The sequence below is a fragment of the Leuciscus leuciscus genome (assembly GCF_965113295.1).
Source record: "Leuciscus leuciscus genome assembly, chromosome: 15".
Classification (NCBI taxonomy): Eukaryota; Metazoa; Chordata; class Actinopteri; order Cypriniformes; family Leuciscidae; genus Leuciscus; species Leuciscus leuciscus.
The window spans coordinates 15,434,413-15,451,124 of NC_138739.1; the positions used below are offsets into that span (position 1 = coordinate 15,434,413).

The 16,712-nt window shown below is 38.1% G+C and overlaps 3 protein-coding genes across 11 annotated transcripts in view; all 3 read right to left on the reverse strand.

Moving 5' to 3' along the window:
- Nucleotides 1-16,712, reverse strand: part of LOC309475986 (cell adhesion molecule CEACAM3-like) — a 78,645-nt gene that overhangs the window by 58,042 nt on the left and 3,891 nt on the right. The window lies entirely within an intron of this gene.
- Nucleotides 902-5,028, reverse strand: LOC309474904 (uncharacterized protein; the record flags this gene model as incomplete). The annotated part of the gene is made up of 4 exons (XM_082137523.1): nt 3,534-5,028; nt 2,785-2,940; nt 2,315-2,407; nt 902-1,210 (listed from the first exon to the last, which is right to left on the reverse strand). Exons 1-4 carry the CDS (start codon nt 4,587-4,589, stop codon nt 902-904), a joined length of 1,614 nt encoding a protein of 537 aa, XP_081993649.1. The 5' UTR covers nt 4,590-5,028.
- On the reverse strand, nt 4,743-15,586 carry LOC309474905 (uncharacterized protein; the record flags this gene model as incomplete). Its single annotated transcript, XM_082137524.1, has 3 exons — nt 14,709-15,586; nt 7,491-7,529; nt 4,743-7,393 (listed from the first exon to the last, which is right to left on the reverse strand). The coding sequence occupies exon 3, from the start codon at nt 7,383-7,385 to the stop codon at nt 4,743-4,745; it is 2,643 nt and encodes an 880-aa protein (XP_081993650.1). The 5' UTR covers nt 7,386-7,393; nt 7,491-7,529; nt 14,709-15,586.

Below are 16,712 nucleotides of genomic sequence, written 5' to 3' on the forward strand. Positions count from 1 at the left end.
TCTGGAGAGCATATTTCAATAAAAATATCAAGACATTAACTTTTTTTACTAGATAAAACACAAGTATATTAACTTGAATGAACAGTATACTGGTAAAGCTATCCCAAACATCAACAATAAAGACACTATAGCTGGATAGAATGCACTGCAAAAACTCTATATGTAGTTGCTTGCCTTGAACTATCATTTACATAAAGGGAAAGAAAAAAACAATAGGCTATGGCAAATTCCACACTACTGTACATTTACAGTAAAAATAGCCTTGGTCGTTGGTGTGTTGTTGTAAGTGGTAACAAAAACAAGTATTGTGGACCACAGTTAAGACTAGCAAAATAAAAAAAAAAATAATCGCAAAACATTCTGAGCGATTATAAACAGCAAGGAAGACATTTTAATATAACTTAACGTAAATGTCACTTGCAACATAAAAAAATATATATATAAATACAGCGCGTTGAGCTGTTTTTAGATCAATTTCAATCCATCTCGAGTCATGAAGTCAAATACGTATAAGTGGCACTCAAGAAATTATGATGAAGAGGTGAAATGGGCAAACTTTCTGGGTGTAAACACTTGTCCAATCCCAAGTAATCTCAGTCTTAAACCCTCCATCAAAGGAGATCGTCACATGGTCACACTCCTATGCAAACAGCTTGATTTTCAGCTGTTGTAATTTGACCACTAACAATCCAAGAAAAATACAGCGCATTGAGCTGTTTTTAGATAAATTTTAATACCTCTCGACAGTCATGAAGTCAAATAAGTAGAGAGGAATGGTACGGAGGAGGTAGAGTCAAGAAATTATGATGAAGAGTTAAAATGGGCACATTTTCTGGGTTTAAACACTTGTCCAAGCCCAAGTAATCTCAGTCTTAAACCCTCCATCAATGGTTTTGTCCTCTTATGCAAACAGCTTGATTTTCAACTGTTGTATCTTTGCATTCAGCTTGTGCCCATCCATATTCATTATGACCTTCTGGAAAAACTCAAAGGTGTATTTGAGGTTGTCTGGAAAACTCAAATCAAGGGCATAAATGAGCCCAAAAAGCATTACGAAACCCATGATGACACTGCCCAAGTTGCTCAGGACTTTGATGCCTTCAATAACAACTCCAACATCCTCAGGCTCCTGATCCCCATCACTTCGGATCACATAAATCCCCATGACTGTGGTCGCTAGGTCCCTTTCTGCATCCTCGGTCGCCGGTGCCTGAACACCACAAACACAGAAAACACAGTAAGTGTTTAATAAAGATGGACAGAGAAATAAGGGGACATAAAGTGATGCAGGGCTCCACAGGTGATGGCGACAGACACAAAAATACATCTAGAAAAGCATGTCCATTATCAACAGTACAACTTCATCCCCCAGGCCAACAGAACTCTAAACAACCTCCCACTCCAAGCGCACACACTCACACTCCCCCCCTAAACTCAAAAACATGTACGATCACTTGTCTACACCAGTACATAAGAACACCTCTGTTACCCCTTTTCCACCAAGGCAGAACTGGTGCTGGTTCGGAGCCAGAGCCTAGTTTCAAATCGGTTCTTTGTTTTTCCACCGCCAAAGCACCAGCTCCGAACCAGTAAAACTGGTTCTTAAGTAGCACCAAATCATTGCAGGGTCTAGAACGGAGCCAAGAAAGAACCGCTTGCGTCAGAGGCTGGGGGCGGAGTTACCGTGGCCAACAAGACTGAAGAGAAACTTGTGACCGCCATTTTTAAATAGCAGCTAGTCGAGCTAATAGCAGCTCGATTATAATATCCGTCTATGTAAGTTACGGCGAGCTGCACGAACGCGTTGGATTCGCCGTGTTTGGATGCCGATTTATTTTCGCAAACCCATGAGCAATGAGCATCCATAGTAACGCAACATCTATTATTGTTGATGCCTTATTCGAGATGCATCGGAGCAGCGTGGACCGATCAGAGCTGCGGGAGTGTTTGGAGATCATACGACTCCTTGTGCTTTTTGATCGCTTTCACGGTGCTTTGATTTCATGTGCTGATCGTTCTGCGAGAAGCCGATGCATCTCGAACGCGTTGCTGGGCAACATGATACGTATGCAGTGACGTAAGATATAGCTCTGTTGTGGCTCTCTGGCCGGTGGAAACGCAAACCGGTTCTTAGTAAGCTCGTCAGTCGAACCAACTCCGAACTGGCAATAGCTCTAGCTCTGAACCAGCACCCGGTTCTTGTTGGTGGAAAAGGGGTATGTAGGGCTCTATCAATATAAATAGTGTGTCATGGGAGAAGTAAGAGGGAGTAACAGTTCAACACTACATGACAAACATATTGTGATGAATTTACCAGATATTCTTTGAAGAAGGTGTCTGGATCTTCGTTGAGGTAGATGATGAGGCATCTCAGGATACACTCCCTCCTGGTGTTGATGTTGTCACGCTGAAGCAGGGGTGAAAAAATTAGACACAATTTAGCCAAATGTGGTTGTTATGGTGACACAGGGAAGGAGCAGGTTGTCTAATTAAGATCAGAGGGTAATTTTAGTCTAAACAGGATGCCTAACCCCTAAATGCCCCCAACAAGCAAGTTGGTAGTTTTCTTGCATGTTTTACATTGTTGTGTGAGTGGATGAACCAAATAAAAAAAAACATAATATTTGGATAAAAGCACTATACTAGTAGGCCATTTATAAAGTGTTTAAATAAGCAACTATGGACAATAAAACCTTACAATAACCACCTCAATACACGCAAAGGGATGTTAGATGCATTTCGACTAACCGAATCTAAAGGGATGTTAGATGCATTTCGACTAACCGAATCTGTGATAGACAGGACTTCCTTAATCCTCTGCCCCTTCACTCCTCCTTTGCTCTTTAAGATCTGCATCAGCTTGTTTGAGAAATGGTCCAGCTGTGACATGAACTTTGACTGCAGTGGATTGGTGGTGATCCTCATAAACTCTGCATTTACCTGAAAAATAAACAAAATGCAGCCATTAAAATGTGTTAATTACCATCATTGTGGCTCTATGGGGGAGCTTAATGTTTGATTTTACATAGTACAGTCTGCATGTGCGGGTGTGGTAGAAGAAAAAAACAAAACGAGCACCAGCAGCGCCGGTGTTGTGCCGAGTTGTGCATGGCTGTGTGCACCTTGCAGGATGTTCCAATCATTTATCACCATTGATGAACCACAAAGATTATTAAATCATTTTTAAACAGAAGCCTAGTTAGAATAGACCCGCGAGGAACCGTGACATGCATGTAATTGTCAGCAGACATGCACAACTCAGCACAAGACTGGTGAATGGCAGGTGAGCAGAGAGAAAATGGTTAACAATAATCCTCAGTTCAACTGTAAATGTACAGAGTACAGTGACAAGTGAATAGAGACTGCAGCTCTGCAGCTTCTCAAGATTATACACACACACGATTCGATGATCAATCGAGTATAGGCCAGATTTGACAATTCTGATTCGACTATGTAAACCTTTAGCACTAGTAAATACAATTGTGCAGAAAGTTATAATGTCAACTCATACATACATGTACAAATTTACTTACTTCACTCTCCTGGAATAAGGCAGGCCATCTGTTTACGAAATCTTCTATCAGGGGCCTCTGCTCCACAATCTCTAGTCGTCTGTGGGAGAAGGTTTTTCCCATTTTTTCTTTTATCACCACTTCATTGTCACGCTTTTTCAGCTCTGACAATAAAGCAATTCTCTCATTCTCTAAGCTTTCTGTGGTCTCGCCTTTTGGGTGCAGAGGAATATAGTTAACTTCAGCCTTTCTAGGCTTTTTGATGTTGGCTGCAGCTTTGCCTTGGCCCTCTCGTTTGTGTTTCAAAGAGTTCACACGGATTTCAGGATGTCCAAGTCGGCCAAGTTTCGTACGAAAGTTTTGCATTTTATACTTAAGCGACTGTTTCCATCCCCAAAATCCTGTCTTGGATCCCAGCTGCCCCAGACATGGATGGGCCCTTGTCAAAGCTGCTGCCACCTCTTCACATTGGTAGTCTTTTGGATACTTTGTATATTTCATCATTTCTTGCGCAAGGCCATCAAGGATGATCCCTTTTAGCTTTGGGCCAGGGTTGAAGTATGTTCCATTGGTCTCAAACTCTGTGCTTTTCTGTTGTAGTTCAAATTCAGCTTCATAGGTGAATTTAGGGACTAGAAAAACCTTTGGCCAGGAGGCCAATTGTGAGGGCCGAGTTTCTGGGGATGAATGCGGTGTTGATGTGTACAGCGTATCGTCATTGCAGGATGAGGCTATTGACAAAACAGGGGTTTCAGGCTCTGAGCAAGTGGTAGCCGAGGTCTCACCAAAAGAGTCTACTGTGTACAAAGTGATGCAGGGCTCCACAGGTGACAAGATAGGATTACAGATTATTTTCAGTGTGCTTTTGTTTTGAATGTCAGACACTGAAGTTAGATTAATGAACTCATTAAAATCAGAATCCATATATTGCATCCGGAAATCCTCTTTCAATTGAAAGAATGTCTTTATTAGCACATGTAGTTCTTCCACTGATGCCGGAATTCCATAAGGTAGGTGCAGTTTTCTAGAGTCAGACGCGTCACCAAAAATGATCCGCAGGACAGCCAGACTTGCCATTTTGGAACCCCTTTAATCTAGAGCAGAAAAAAGGGAGGAGGACAAGAAACAATAAATTAGTTATATTTGTGATTTTTAAAAAAATAAAAATAAACAGTTTGAGATTATAAGTCTGGCATCAAGAGCTCATACTATTTTTGTTTAACAATGACACTAACCTTTAACGATGATGAATCTTTTCAACATTACCATACGCAAACCCAGAACTACATATTCCACAAGGGGATAAGGGTCCACCAAGTCATCAAGTTCAATTAGGGCAACCTCTCTAGTGGGTGAGGCAGACAGCTCAAAACCCCCATAATGCTCCCTATACCAAGCACATACATCTTTCACTAGAAAACACAACTTCTCCTTCAGAACACACAGCTGAATGATCTTATTAAATTTAGGCAGTCCATCTACAGATCCATGTACAATAAGCATCCCCTCACTGTAATGTATACCACTGCAAGACACATTTTTTGCTATATGAACTTCAGTCACATCTGGGTATCTCTGGTTCAGAGTAGACACTACTCCTTCACTAAGGACATCGACAGGCATGATTGAGACATCGGTGACCTCTAACAGTGATTTCTTGAGACTGGAGGAATGTGTGTGGTAGGCAAGCATGAACTGGTGTTTAATAGCTAGTGAACGAGTTATATTCTTAAAGCAATTCGTATGACGTGCGACCTGCTTGAAGAAGCTATGTTTTGCCTCAAATCTCATAGTCCACAAAGCAATTAGAGGTCCAAAGCAACGAATCATGTGTGGATAATGCTCTAAATAGTGATGTTTTGGTAGGAGCTTGATGTCTGGAAAGAGTTCAATGTAGCGGAGTCTGTGATCATAGATTCTGGCCTCAAGATATGCAAGAGTTTCCTCTGTATGAACAGGAGCCACAACCAACTCAACTATGTCCTTAAGATCTATAATTACCTGCCATGCTGGCTCACCTTCTGGCAAAATGTGTCCAATCAATAAGGGAAGAAATCTGAGCAAGGCCCAATTGAATAAGCGTGATATTGGATGGGGGCGATTGGTTTTGTCCCCCCATTTGTACGGAAATGTCTGGATCAATTTGTTAAGGCCCTCAAGAGTGAAGTATTTTTTGGAAATCAACAAACTGAAACAGCGTGCTAGTTCAACGGGAACAACACCCTCAAAGAGGTCGTGCACAATATCAGGAGGGTAGCCAGTGCTTACATGAAAATGAGAAAGGTGGTCTGTTAAAACACACTGTTTTTTGACACCACAGCAAATAGTTGCATTTTCCTGAGCAGACTGGACATGAACATCATGGAGGTCTCTGGTTCTGAGTGTGAAAGCACCTGATTTGACATCTGTAGTCTGAAACTCTGATTTGTCTCCAGTACAAAACCTGCATATGGACCCACCAGAAAAACTCTCAACAAATCCACCTATTCCGTGGGCTCCAAGATTGTCAGCGCTTACACACTGAACAGTACCTTTAACAAACTGACCAAGCTGAGAAACAAAGACACCATGCTGTTCTAATGCAGCCAAATCTTGCAAGAGAGGCTCTAAAACTTTTTTATAGCCATAGGCCTTAACATCATCTGATTTGCATAAAACAGCCAAATAGATTGAGTTTAGTGTTGAATGGGAACCTGGTGGCAAATTACCTAAAACCCAGTAGACACCACAGAGTTTGTGTTTCTTTCGAGATGTCCCAAGAGGGTTACAAATCTCGAAATCATCCACATAAAGATTTACTGCTATTCTCAAACCTTCATCAGACAGAAAAGGATTTTGTTTATAGTACTCACCATCTCTTATGGTTCTGTACTCTTTTTGACCAGATAATAGCTGGTTTTGTTGAGTTTTAAGGTGTTCAAGGACAGCTTGATGAGAGAGCAAATTTTGCAAAGATTGTAATATAGGGATGTATTGAAATGTCCTATTCCTCTGGGCATCTAATATATACTCAATTGGCTCTAAAACACCAAAATGAGAGGTATAGTACTGTGCACGTTTATACGCAGTAGCAAGAGGGCCATCCTTTGCAATAGCTATTCCCAAAGGATTGGATTTGCATAGAGCAGTTGAAACCTCATCCACTACTGACTCTTCAACTTGTAATTTATGACTCTGAAATACATCCGAAACAACAGATTTTATGACAGGCAAAGATGCTGTACTTAAAATGTAGTGCAGTTCAGAAAGGACCTCATCAATAACCACCTTTGGAATGTGAACAATATTTTCTAATTTTAATAAAATGCAACCAATTTTATCGTAAATAAAATTTGGCTGGAACAATTCTGCAGCATCACCACAACTTAATGTTTCATTTTCATTATCTGCATCCACAGACTCTGTAGGCTCATCTGCACAATTGATTGATTGACGTAACTGACTTGTACTGATGACATTGGCTTTAAAATCTTTCAATGAATGTTGGTTATGTTTCCTGTTTTTGTGTGTGTTGAATGTACTATAAACATTAGTTTTAAATGTGCATCCTACAAACATACAAGGGACCGTTTCATCATGCCTGAGATGTCCATTTATGTGTTGGAAAAAAGCTCTTTCAGTTGCTAGTTCTCTGCACGAGCACACATGACACTGGAATGTAGACCCTTCTACTGGGTTTGGACCTTCATATTTTCCATGACTTTTGTATGTGTGATTTAATAGCTTACTCCATGTATTAAAGGTACACGGGCAATCGGTGTATGGACATGGATAGCGATAACTGCCCCTTAAGTGCCCATGAACCTGCCTAAAATGTTGCAACAACAAATACCTGCTAGCTAATTCCAAACGGCATTCTTTGCACTGCCACATTCATAATCCTAAAAAGGAGAATAAAGACAATTAGCACATATCACATGACAATGATGCAAATCAGTTTGTGCTAGCATTGAGCAAGTATGTTAGTCTTATACCTACCATCAATAGAGGTTGCCACAAACTGCTTTTCAACTTAAACTGCAAAAGATGAGATACATATATTAGAGGTGTGAGCAATGGAGGAAATACTCAGGCGATGTATCCAAATAAAAGTAATTATTATAGTCAAACACATTAGTACATAGGTTAATATTGTAGGTTGAAATAGAGCACCTATTAATATGAATGATTTTTAAGTTTTAACATGCAATACAGATACAGATTGAACTACTGTGACTTTAAAAAATCTTAAAATGAAAAAACCACTTTTCCTAAAGTAAAACAGTCTTCTTTTCAATTAATGATATATGCATTCTTTAGAACTACTTGCATACATTATTCTTTCAAGTAGACATATTTATTTGTATGAATTAAATATAATTAATCCTTATTAAAGCTATTAACAAACAGTGAATGCTTTTCTCTTTTTCTTTTGTTGCTTGATCAAAGTTAAGGACACAGACCACATTAGGTCTATTACCCACTGTCACTTTAAGACATTGGATCATGTCCAATGACATGCGGATCCAATTGCACTGATCAGGGATGCAAACACATGTGGTCAAAAAAGAGAGAGGCTATCGAAGCCCTCGCCCCGCGGCAAATATCCAGATAATTACATAATTGTGATGAATTTAATCCTTTGTAAGTGATCATTTTGCAGTGTAAGATTACAGTTAACACCTTTAAATATTACATAAATGTATTATGTATTTTTATTAAACTTAGTGAGAGTATAAATCAGCAGCAAAAAGTAGGCTAATTCTTGAAAAAATCGGCACAGTAATTTTATCAAATCTAAACATGTTAATAAAAACAAATTACTATTAGTACTCTTATAAAATTCAATCAGGCAATCATACATTTCACAATTTTATATTTATATATGAATGTTAAGAATTCAGACGTGTGTATATTTTTATGCTTATTTTAAATGTATTGTGCAGGCTAGGTATACAAAAATATAGGCTTTTAATAATCTTTCAGTGCGCAAAACTATGAAAATATGAAGCGCTTCAAAACAGAGCGCACAAAGCGCGTATGCGCATCGCGGGTGCAGAATGATGTGCTCAAAGCAACATGGAGTCACAGTGTGCAGCGCTGCGCTGCACAAGTGCGCATTTAAAAGTTCACGGCACAAAGCGAAGAAATGTCGAGCACACAGATCCTAGTGTCTATCTGTCCAACAGTTTATTGATCATTTGTTTCTTCACAGTTTTAAATTCCAGTTATTGTGCGTTTGATGCCGATTCATAGTCCTTGTGATGTGTGATCTAACAGGCACACAGTAGCGAGTCGTTTAAAAACAGCAACAAACTCCAACAAAATAAAGTCATTTTATGCAAATCCACAGCCTTTTCTCTACAGATCAAGCATTATAATGTGAATATCATATTGGAGAGAGTTTTACCGTGCATGTATGCTGCTGTAACCGGAAGAGGCGCGCGCGCTGTTTGAATACTGACAGCCACAGAGGAGGGAAAACGAGTTTTCGTAAACTTTAATGATGTAAATAGACTTCTGTCCCTCACATTAAGCTATGAAATAGGCTTCAGATGAATTTGTCACCCAAACTGACGTGAAAAAAGCGGGAGGCGCCGAAAAGCGCGCTGTTTGCATCCCTGACTGGTGCATCATGCACATCCGATACACTCACAACCGTTTAAGACATAACCAACATAACGTTAGTTTACGTGAATACTCTCCAAAACGGACATTTAGACATAATGTTGTGTGTATTTGTCCATCGTCATCGTTCTTATTCAGATCTATATGTCTGCTCTACTCATTCTCCCAGACGTTTACACTTTTTAAAGTTTTATGAGACCGCTGGGTAGATCAGCACGTTACAATACAAATGTGCGCATCTAGCACAAACGCAGGACATCAGTTCTGACTGGATCGCTTCCCAAATAGTCACTGTTTAACATTTTCGTCTAGTTTTTATTAGTTGACGAAAATGTCAATAGATTTTCGTCATAGTTTTTGTCATTCAAAACTAGGTTTTATTTAGTTATCGTCTCGTTTTCGTCTGTGAAAAAATGTCGTTGACGAAAATAATGACAATTAAAGCTGCAAGCAGCATTTAGCGGGGTTCAAGCATTTAGGGTCTTTAAGCACATAAGGCAGTTTAGTGAGTTGTCTGAGTTTTTGTTTTGGATTTACAGGCTTTTGAGTGTTTTTTTGCCATACCCATTTTCTAAATGATCCTGTTATGGCTACCCAATGGGTAAAGTTAAAGTTTTTTATATAATTAATAATCTAGAGCTTCCAGAGAATTGTACTGCACTGGTATATTTCCGATCGGGCGAAAAACCTAGGACTAGTTCCCAAAAGTAGGTTTTTAACATAATCGCAAGTATTTAATGAACAAATTGATTGACAGCAGTAGTTCTTGAGGCAAAGTTGTTCAGTATGAGGAGATCTATCAAATGATATGCATCACGTGATTACATAGCCGTAAAACCTGTTAGCGTCAACTAGTGGCTGATTTTTCAAAATTCTTACAGACCTCTAGGGCCACGAGTCGAACATGCCCACCTAGTTTCGTTCTGATCGGCCTCCGTTAAGAGCAAACTAACAGCTTTGAATTAAAATGGTGAGGTATCCTGTTGTAAACATCAACCATGCCTGTTGACAGTTTTGTGGGAAGGGAATGAAAAGTTCTCAAATCCGCTGCACAGCCTCAGACATAACATTTATATCCATGATCTGCCATTTTCACTATTGTCCTTGCTTGCTTCTTCACAATACCTGCAGATCTTCTGATGATTCGGCTGTGCAGGTCCACATTAACACTGCCTGGCCTAGAACATGCAAATTTGGGGGGTATAAATATTAATGATCCTGACTCCAACGTCACAGTCGGTGTTATGGTGGGATTCACTCATTTTTCAGCGGTCTTTTGCAAACAGGAGATTTACACATGAAGGAGGAAACAATGGTGTTTGAGGCTCACGGTATGTCAGTTCCATGTCCAGAACTCTTATCATTCAACTATGCCAAGATAAATACAGTTTTCAATTGTATGGCACCTTTAAAATAGATGATTAGTAATATAATGCTTACTTGGAGTCTGAAATGGCTTTAACAAAAGAAGAAAAATATTCTTAGATTTCTGTTCATTCTAATCATGTACAAATAAAGTAGCACAGTAAGATTACATTTATTTGAATGCATTAGTGAGTGTGTGATTGTGCTGTGTGTGCAGCGTGTCAATACTAAAAGTGAAGGTGTAGTTGATATCTTTGGTGATAATATCTGTAGTAATCATAAAAAAACAATTAAGAAATAAAGAATTAAAATTACAAATAATATTCTATTAAGATATGAGTTACAATAACATGATTTGCAATAGTAATAATATCAATAATATATGCACAATACACACAGATTAGACTATCAGGTCTGTGTTTTACAAAAACATTAGTATTGCAGCCAATGTGAGTCTGTGGGATTTATAAACAGACAAAATATGATTTGAAATGTTATTTTAATGATTTTATTAAGTTTAAACAATATTTCAAATGGAAAAAAAATGAAAAATAATATTTTAGTGAGCAGAATGAACCAATGAGTGTTCTTCTTCTGGTGGTTAAAATGTAAATGAAAACAATAATACTTAAACAATAATACTTAATACACTAACCATGCTTGAACACACACATGCACACACATTTTTTTGTAGATGTAGATATTTAAAATAAAAGATAGGTAACAAAATGATAATTGCAAATCTCCTCTGTATAACACCATTCTCAGATTTCAAATTAATCACTGAGAGGCAGAATTGTTCAAACTGAGAGCTCAGTAAAAATGAAGTGATAAACTTTGACAAAACATGACTGTGTTATAATAGGTGATTTTCATGCAAGTAATTTTATATAGTCCAAAAACTAATGCAAAAGCACAGATGAAAATATTTTAAGTAGAATGTCCTGCAGAGGGCAGTAGAAGACCACTAATTGACTCACTTTCATTTGAAAGACTTTTTTATCCACCAGTAAAACAAAGCAGTTTCTCCATGTTCTTTCCATTAAGCATGCTTACACACACAGACACACACACAAACACAAACACAAACACATCCATCCACACACACACACACACACACACACAAAGACAAATATGTTTTCAATGTTTTTATGATGTGATATTGTGAAAATATCTTCATCTCCTCATCTTGAACAACTTTGCCTCAAGAATCACTAATGTCAATCAAACCGTTCATAATCATAATAAAAAAATAAAATATATACAAATATCATAATAAAACAAAAAACATCGTAATAAAAAAGATTGCTTCTTAAAGCATTTGTTTATTTCCCAATACTGAAAGCGAATTAAAAGATCATGCGTAATCCTGCTGCTCCCTCTAGTGGACAACAGTGGTATTATAGCTTTTTTTACAGTTGAAGTGTTTGAATGAATGAATGGGAATTTGTTTTTTTACTTATATCTCAGGAACCAAAAGGCGAAAAATTCTGAAACTCAGAGCATAGATAGTGCTTGAGGAGCCCTGTTGAATGAGACCATCAAGGTGTTTTTGGGCGATTGGGGCTGGGAGTTATGACTGTTATAAGGCATATCTGTTCGGGCTATTATCTCTGGAATGCCCAGGGCAAATAACACCACATTTGAATCGAAGCTAGCCAAGGACGCGCCCTTTCCAACGAGCTCTCACACAATGTTCGGGGTGGTTTGGGTCGGGAGTTGCAATCGTTCAAAGTCGGGGGTCCGCGGGCTTGCGATGCGCGGGGGGGCGCGCTCCTGAGGCCCGCGACGACACGTTTCGATCAAGAGCCCCGAGAGGTCCTCACCATCAAAATTTGAGCGCGCAACGACTTTCCGTTTTCGAGTTATGAATGAATTTGTATTTGGGGGCGTGGCTTAAATGCCGTTATACTTTCGTTTCATTTCATTCATTTACTTTCGTCCATTTCCATATCTCAGTGTAACACAATTGTCAATAGTAATACTCAATAGATGAGTTTTGACAAAATGTGATTGTAAATGTTAAAATAATGATTTTAATAGTCTAAATATGAATTTTATAACAATATTAGGGAGTAGTATGATGAAATGACAGCAGGGGGCAGTAAAATACCACTTATTGGCTTAATATGTCATTATATTCATATAAAATCACCTTTTGAAGAAGTTAAACTTTTTTTCTGATAATTATTGATCTAGAGAGTTCAGAGAATTGTGCTGCACTGGTTTTGAACATTATGATATGAACATTATATGATAGAAGACACCATTTACAGCAAATACAGGCAATTTACCATAGGAAATATATGGTTTTAAAGCGTTTTAACAGTTATAGCGCCAACTATGGTCCGCTCTCCATAAAATTTTCCATGCTTCTTAAGCAGGTTATGACACATATGCTCATCAATTTTCGTGAAGTTCTGAGTTTTCGTTTAGGATTTATAGGCTTTTGAGTGCATTTTACCACGCCCATTTTCTAAATGACCCTGTTAGCCATGCGAAAAATGCAAAAGTTCAACTTTTTTTTGATAATTATTGACCTAGAGAGTCCATAGAATTGTCCTAGACTGGTTTGGTTCCAATCGGGCGAAAAACCTAGGACTAGTTCGCAAAAGTAGGGTTTTAACATAATTACGAATATTTAATGAACGGTTTGATTGACAGCAATGGTTCTTGAGGCAAAGTTGTTCAACAAGAGGAGATCTATCAAATGGTATCCATTTTGTGACAATAAGTGTAACACCACGTGATTACAGAGCCATAAATCTCGTTAGCGCCAACTAGTGGCCGATTTCTTTCAAAATTCTTACAGACCTCTAGGGCCATGAGTAGAACATGCCCACCGAGTTTCGTTCCGATCGGCCTCCGTTAACCTTGTCTAATAGGTGCTCAAACTTCATTGGCCGATGGCGGCCATGTTTTTTTAGATACGCCAATGTCCTCATACACATACATGACACCTTGGACCAAGACACTGCATACCAATTTTCAAGTCAATCGGACTAACGGTCAGGTGGTTAAAGCCTGTTTTATGTTTTTTTCATATTATAGCGCCACCATGTGGCAAATCGCCGCGATTTTTTTACTGTTACCTCATATTGAGCTCATACATATGTGTACCGAGTTTGGTGAAGATACCTCATTTACTTCTGGAGTTATAGCCATTTTAGTAAAATAGGCCCCTCCCACAACGTACGTTTTGGCGCCCCTTAGCGTCCGTGAATCGAAATTTCGACTTTTTTTCGATAATTATTGATCTTCAGTTTCTAGAGAACATTTCTGCACTGGTTTGGTTCCGATCGGGCGAAAAACCAGGGACTAGTTCGCAAAAGTAGGTTTTTGACAAAATTAAAAATGGCGGAAAATCTATCATGGCGGAAATGAAATCGGAGATATACGTTTTGTTCGTCAGGCGTCCAGCTTTCCAATGATATAAGACACTTGAGTCTACGACATACGGTCTAGGAGTTCTGAGCAGTTTCGCGCTTTTGGTTGCTATAGCGCCACCTATGGGCCAATCGGGGTCATAATTTGATAACCTCTCCTCGATTTTTGTACTACCATCTGGCAAAGTTTCAAGGTTCCAGCTCTTACGGTTTGGGCTGCACGATGCGTTTTACGGCAGAAGAAAAATAATAATAAAAATCAGGACAATTACAATAGGGTTTCAGCACTTCGTGCTTGAACCCCTAAATATAACACTGGCCGCCATTAATGACACATGGCAGAAACAACGCAGCTAACGTTAGCTGCCCAGTGTGTAGCCCGGTCTCGGCAGGCCGTCACTAGGCTTTTACCACCTACAGCCAAAATGCATAAATACCGAACGAGCCATAGATATTTAAACTAACGTTAACGTTGTGGTATTGACCGCTTCGGTCCTTGGCTGCTAACGCTTGTCGCCACCATTTTGGACACACGCACAACAGAAATTCGGCATCTACTTCTATTTGTCTACAGGCCAGTTTTGCCCGGTCCAAAATTGCGGCGACGAAGAGCAATAAGCAATAAGTTAACCAAAGCAGTCAACGTGACTAACATTAAAAGTAAAAAAGTAGCACTAGCTAACCACCATTTGTTAACGTTAGCCAGCCAACGCCCTTCAACTTTGAAGAGTGAAATTAGGCTTGCTTAACTGTTGCACACATTTCGGTCAATATTACTGTATTAACGATATTTGACAGTAAGATACTTTCTAATCAACTACAACAAATGAATACTTACCAAGTAGTGGATATTCTCCTTTTATGTAGTCTCGTCCACCAAACGTCGCCTTGGCGTTGCACCCAGAGAATGGAGACGGAGAGATGGGCGAAAAGAGCGCGCTGTCCCGCACATGCGCAAAGGGCGGTCCCGTATGACACTTTTTTTTTGGCGATCCAACGTAAATCAATCTCATAGGTGGAGCTATTAATACATTTTTAGTTAAACCACTTAAATATATATACATATGATCTTAAATAGATATATTTAAATAAAGAAAATTATATTTAAATGTGTCACCTCTAAGAAGGGCTTGAATCATTTTTTTGAGTGTAGCCGCAGACTGGTCCTGTAGATAGGATACACTGGATGTATCAGGGACCTGATGAAATCCATGAATAAGTACTACAATAGTTCACAAAAAGGGTCAGAGGCCGTCCAATTTAGAACTTGTGAGTTTGTAAGAATAAACTCAGCAGGATTAGATCACTAGCAGAGAAACCTTCCCTTGTTTAGCCCATTTAAGCCCACCGGCAACTATAGTTGCCGCAGTGCATGGTTGTCATTTTCCTTTTGTAAATAATTTTCTAGATGTTGTCCATGTTTTATTTCTCAATGACATGCAAGCAAACAACCAAATAAAGGATTTCAAGAAAAAAAAAAGGTATTCACTTCCTCCCTATCACATGAGGCTGTCAACTTCCTACCCCTACTTCCAGGAAGCATGGCGAAGGCAAACCCTCCCAAAGAAAGGTCATTTTCATGTTACTAATAAGTATTTTTTGTTGACATATATATATCCACATAATCATGAAGGTCTCTAGAATCATCCAAACAAAACAAATCTTACAAGAGATCTATAGTTTTTTGTATACTTAGTCAAAAGTCCAAGCGGCAACTATAGTTGCTATAGTTGCCGGTGGGCAAATGCCTTGTAAGTATATATATCATGGGAAAATGGGGTATACTGTGTTAATAGGTTAATAAATCAAGTTTATTGGTCTTGTTTAGTGCATAAACATAACTTAACCCTTTAAATGACATCTCTATTTAGATATTTTTTTTCTTCATTCTATTTATTTGTATTTATTTATTTTCATTTAACTTTTTGATACACAATGCCCTGTTATGGCTGCACTTTGTTCTGCACTATGTTCCACAACTTTAACCCTTGTGCGCTGTTCGTTTGTGGTTTACAGTCAGGCTGTTTGGGGTCTGAGAGACCCCAGGCAACAAAATGTAATTTTGTAACAATATATATATTTTAAACAAATGTAATTTTACTCAGTTTATTTATGTTTTTATTTGGACATTATTTTTTACTCTACAAAATGTTCAAAAAAAGAAAAATTCTCCAAAAAGAAAAAAAAATGAATAAAAAATGTGCCTTATAAAATACCCACATTTCTAACTTTCATTCATGGGGAAAACATGGATAATTTGACATGGTTTAGTGTAAGATTTTTGGCCAAATCTTGGAAAATGTAGTTTTAAAAGTAAAATAAAAAAATAAAAAAATAAAATAAAAAAATCACTTTAACCAGTAGATGGCTGCAGAGCTCTAAAAGTACTAAAAGTTTCAAACTAAAAGACATCTTTTCACAAGTTTTTCCAGTTAGATTCATATCTACATATAATGAAATCACAATTATAACAATAAAAGTTACTTTTTGTCAAAGTTTGGCAGGTTTTGTACAAAAAAATCAGGATGTTACAAAGAGAAAAGTTGGAGTTTTTAGAGTTTATCATTTATTTCAAACATCTGTTTTTCATATAATTAAAGTGTGCCACTTCATTTCTGTCTGTGTGTTCTGTTTTGTTTCTGATTTTGAGGATGAATTTTGTCCATTGATCAAATTCATTTGATTCTAATCATAATATAACATTACTGAAAAACGGATTTTTTTTTTCAGTACAAAAAGTGCCTAAACTTTGACAAAAAGTAACTTTTATTATTATAATTGTGATTTCATTATATGTAGATATGAGTACAACTGGAAAAACTTGTGAAAAATGTCTTTCAGT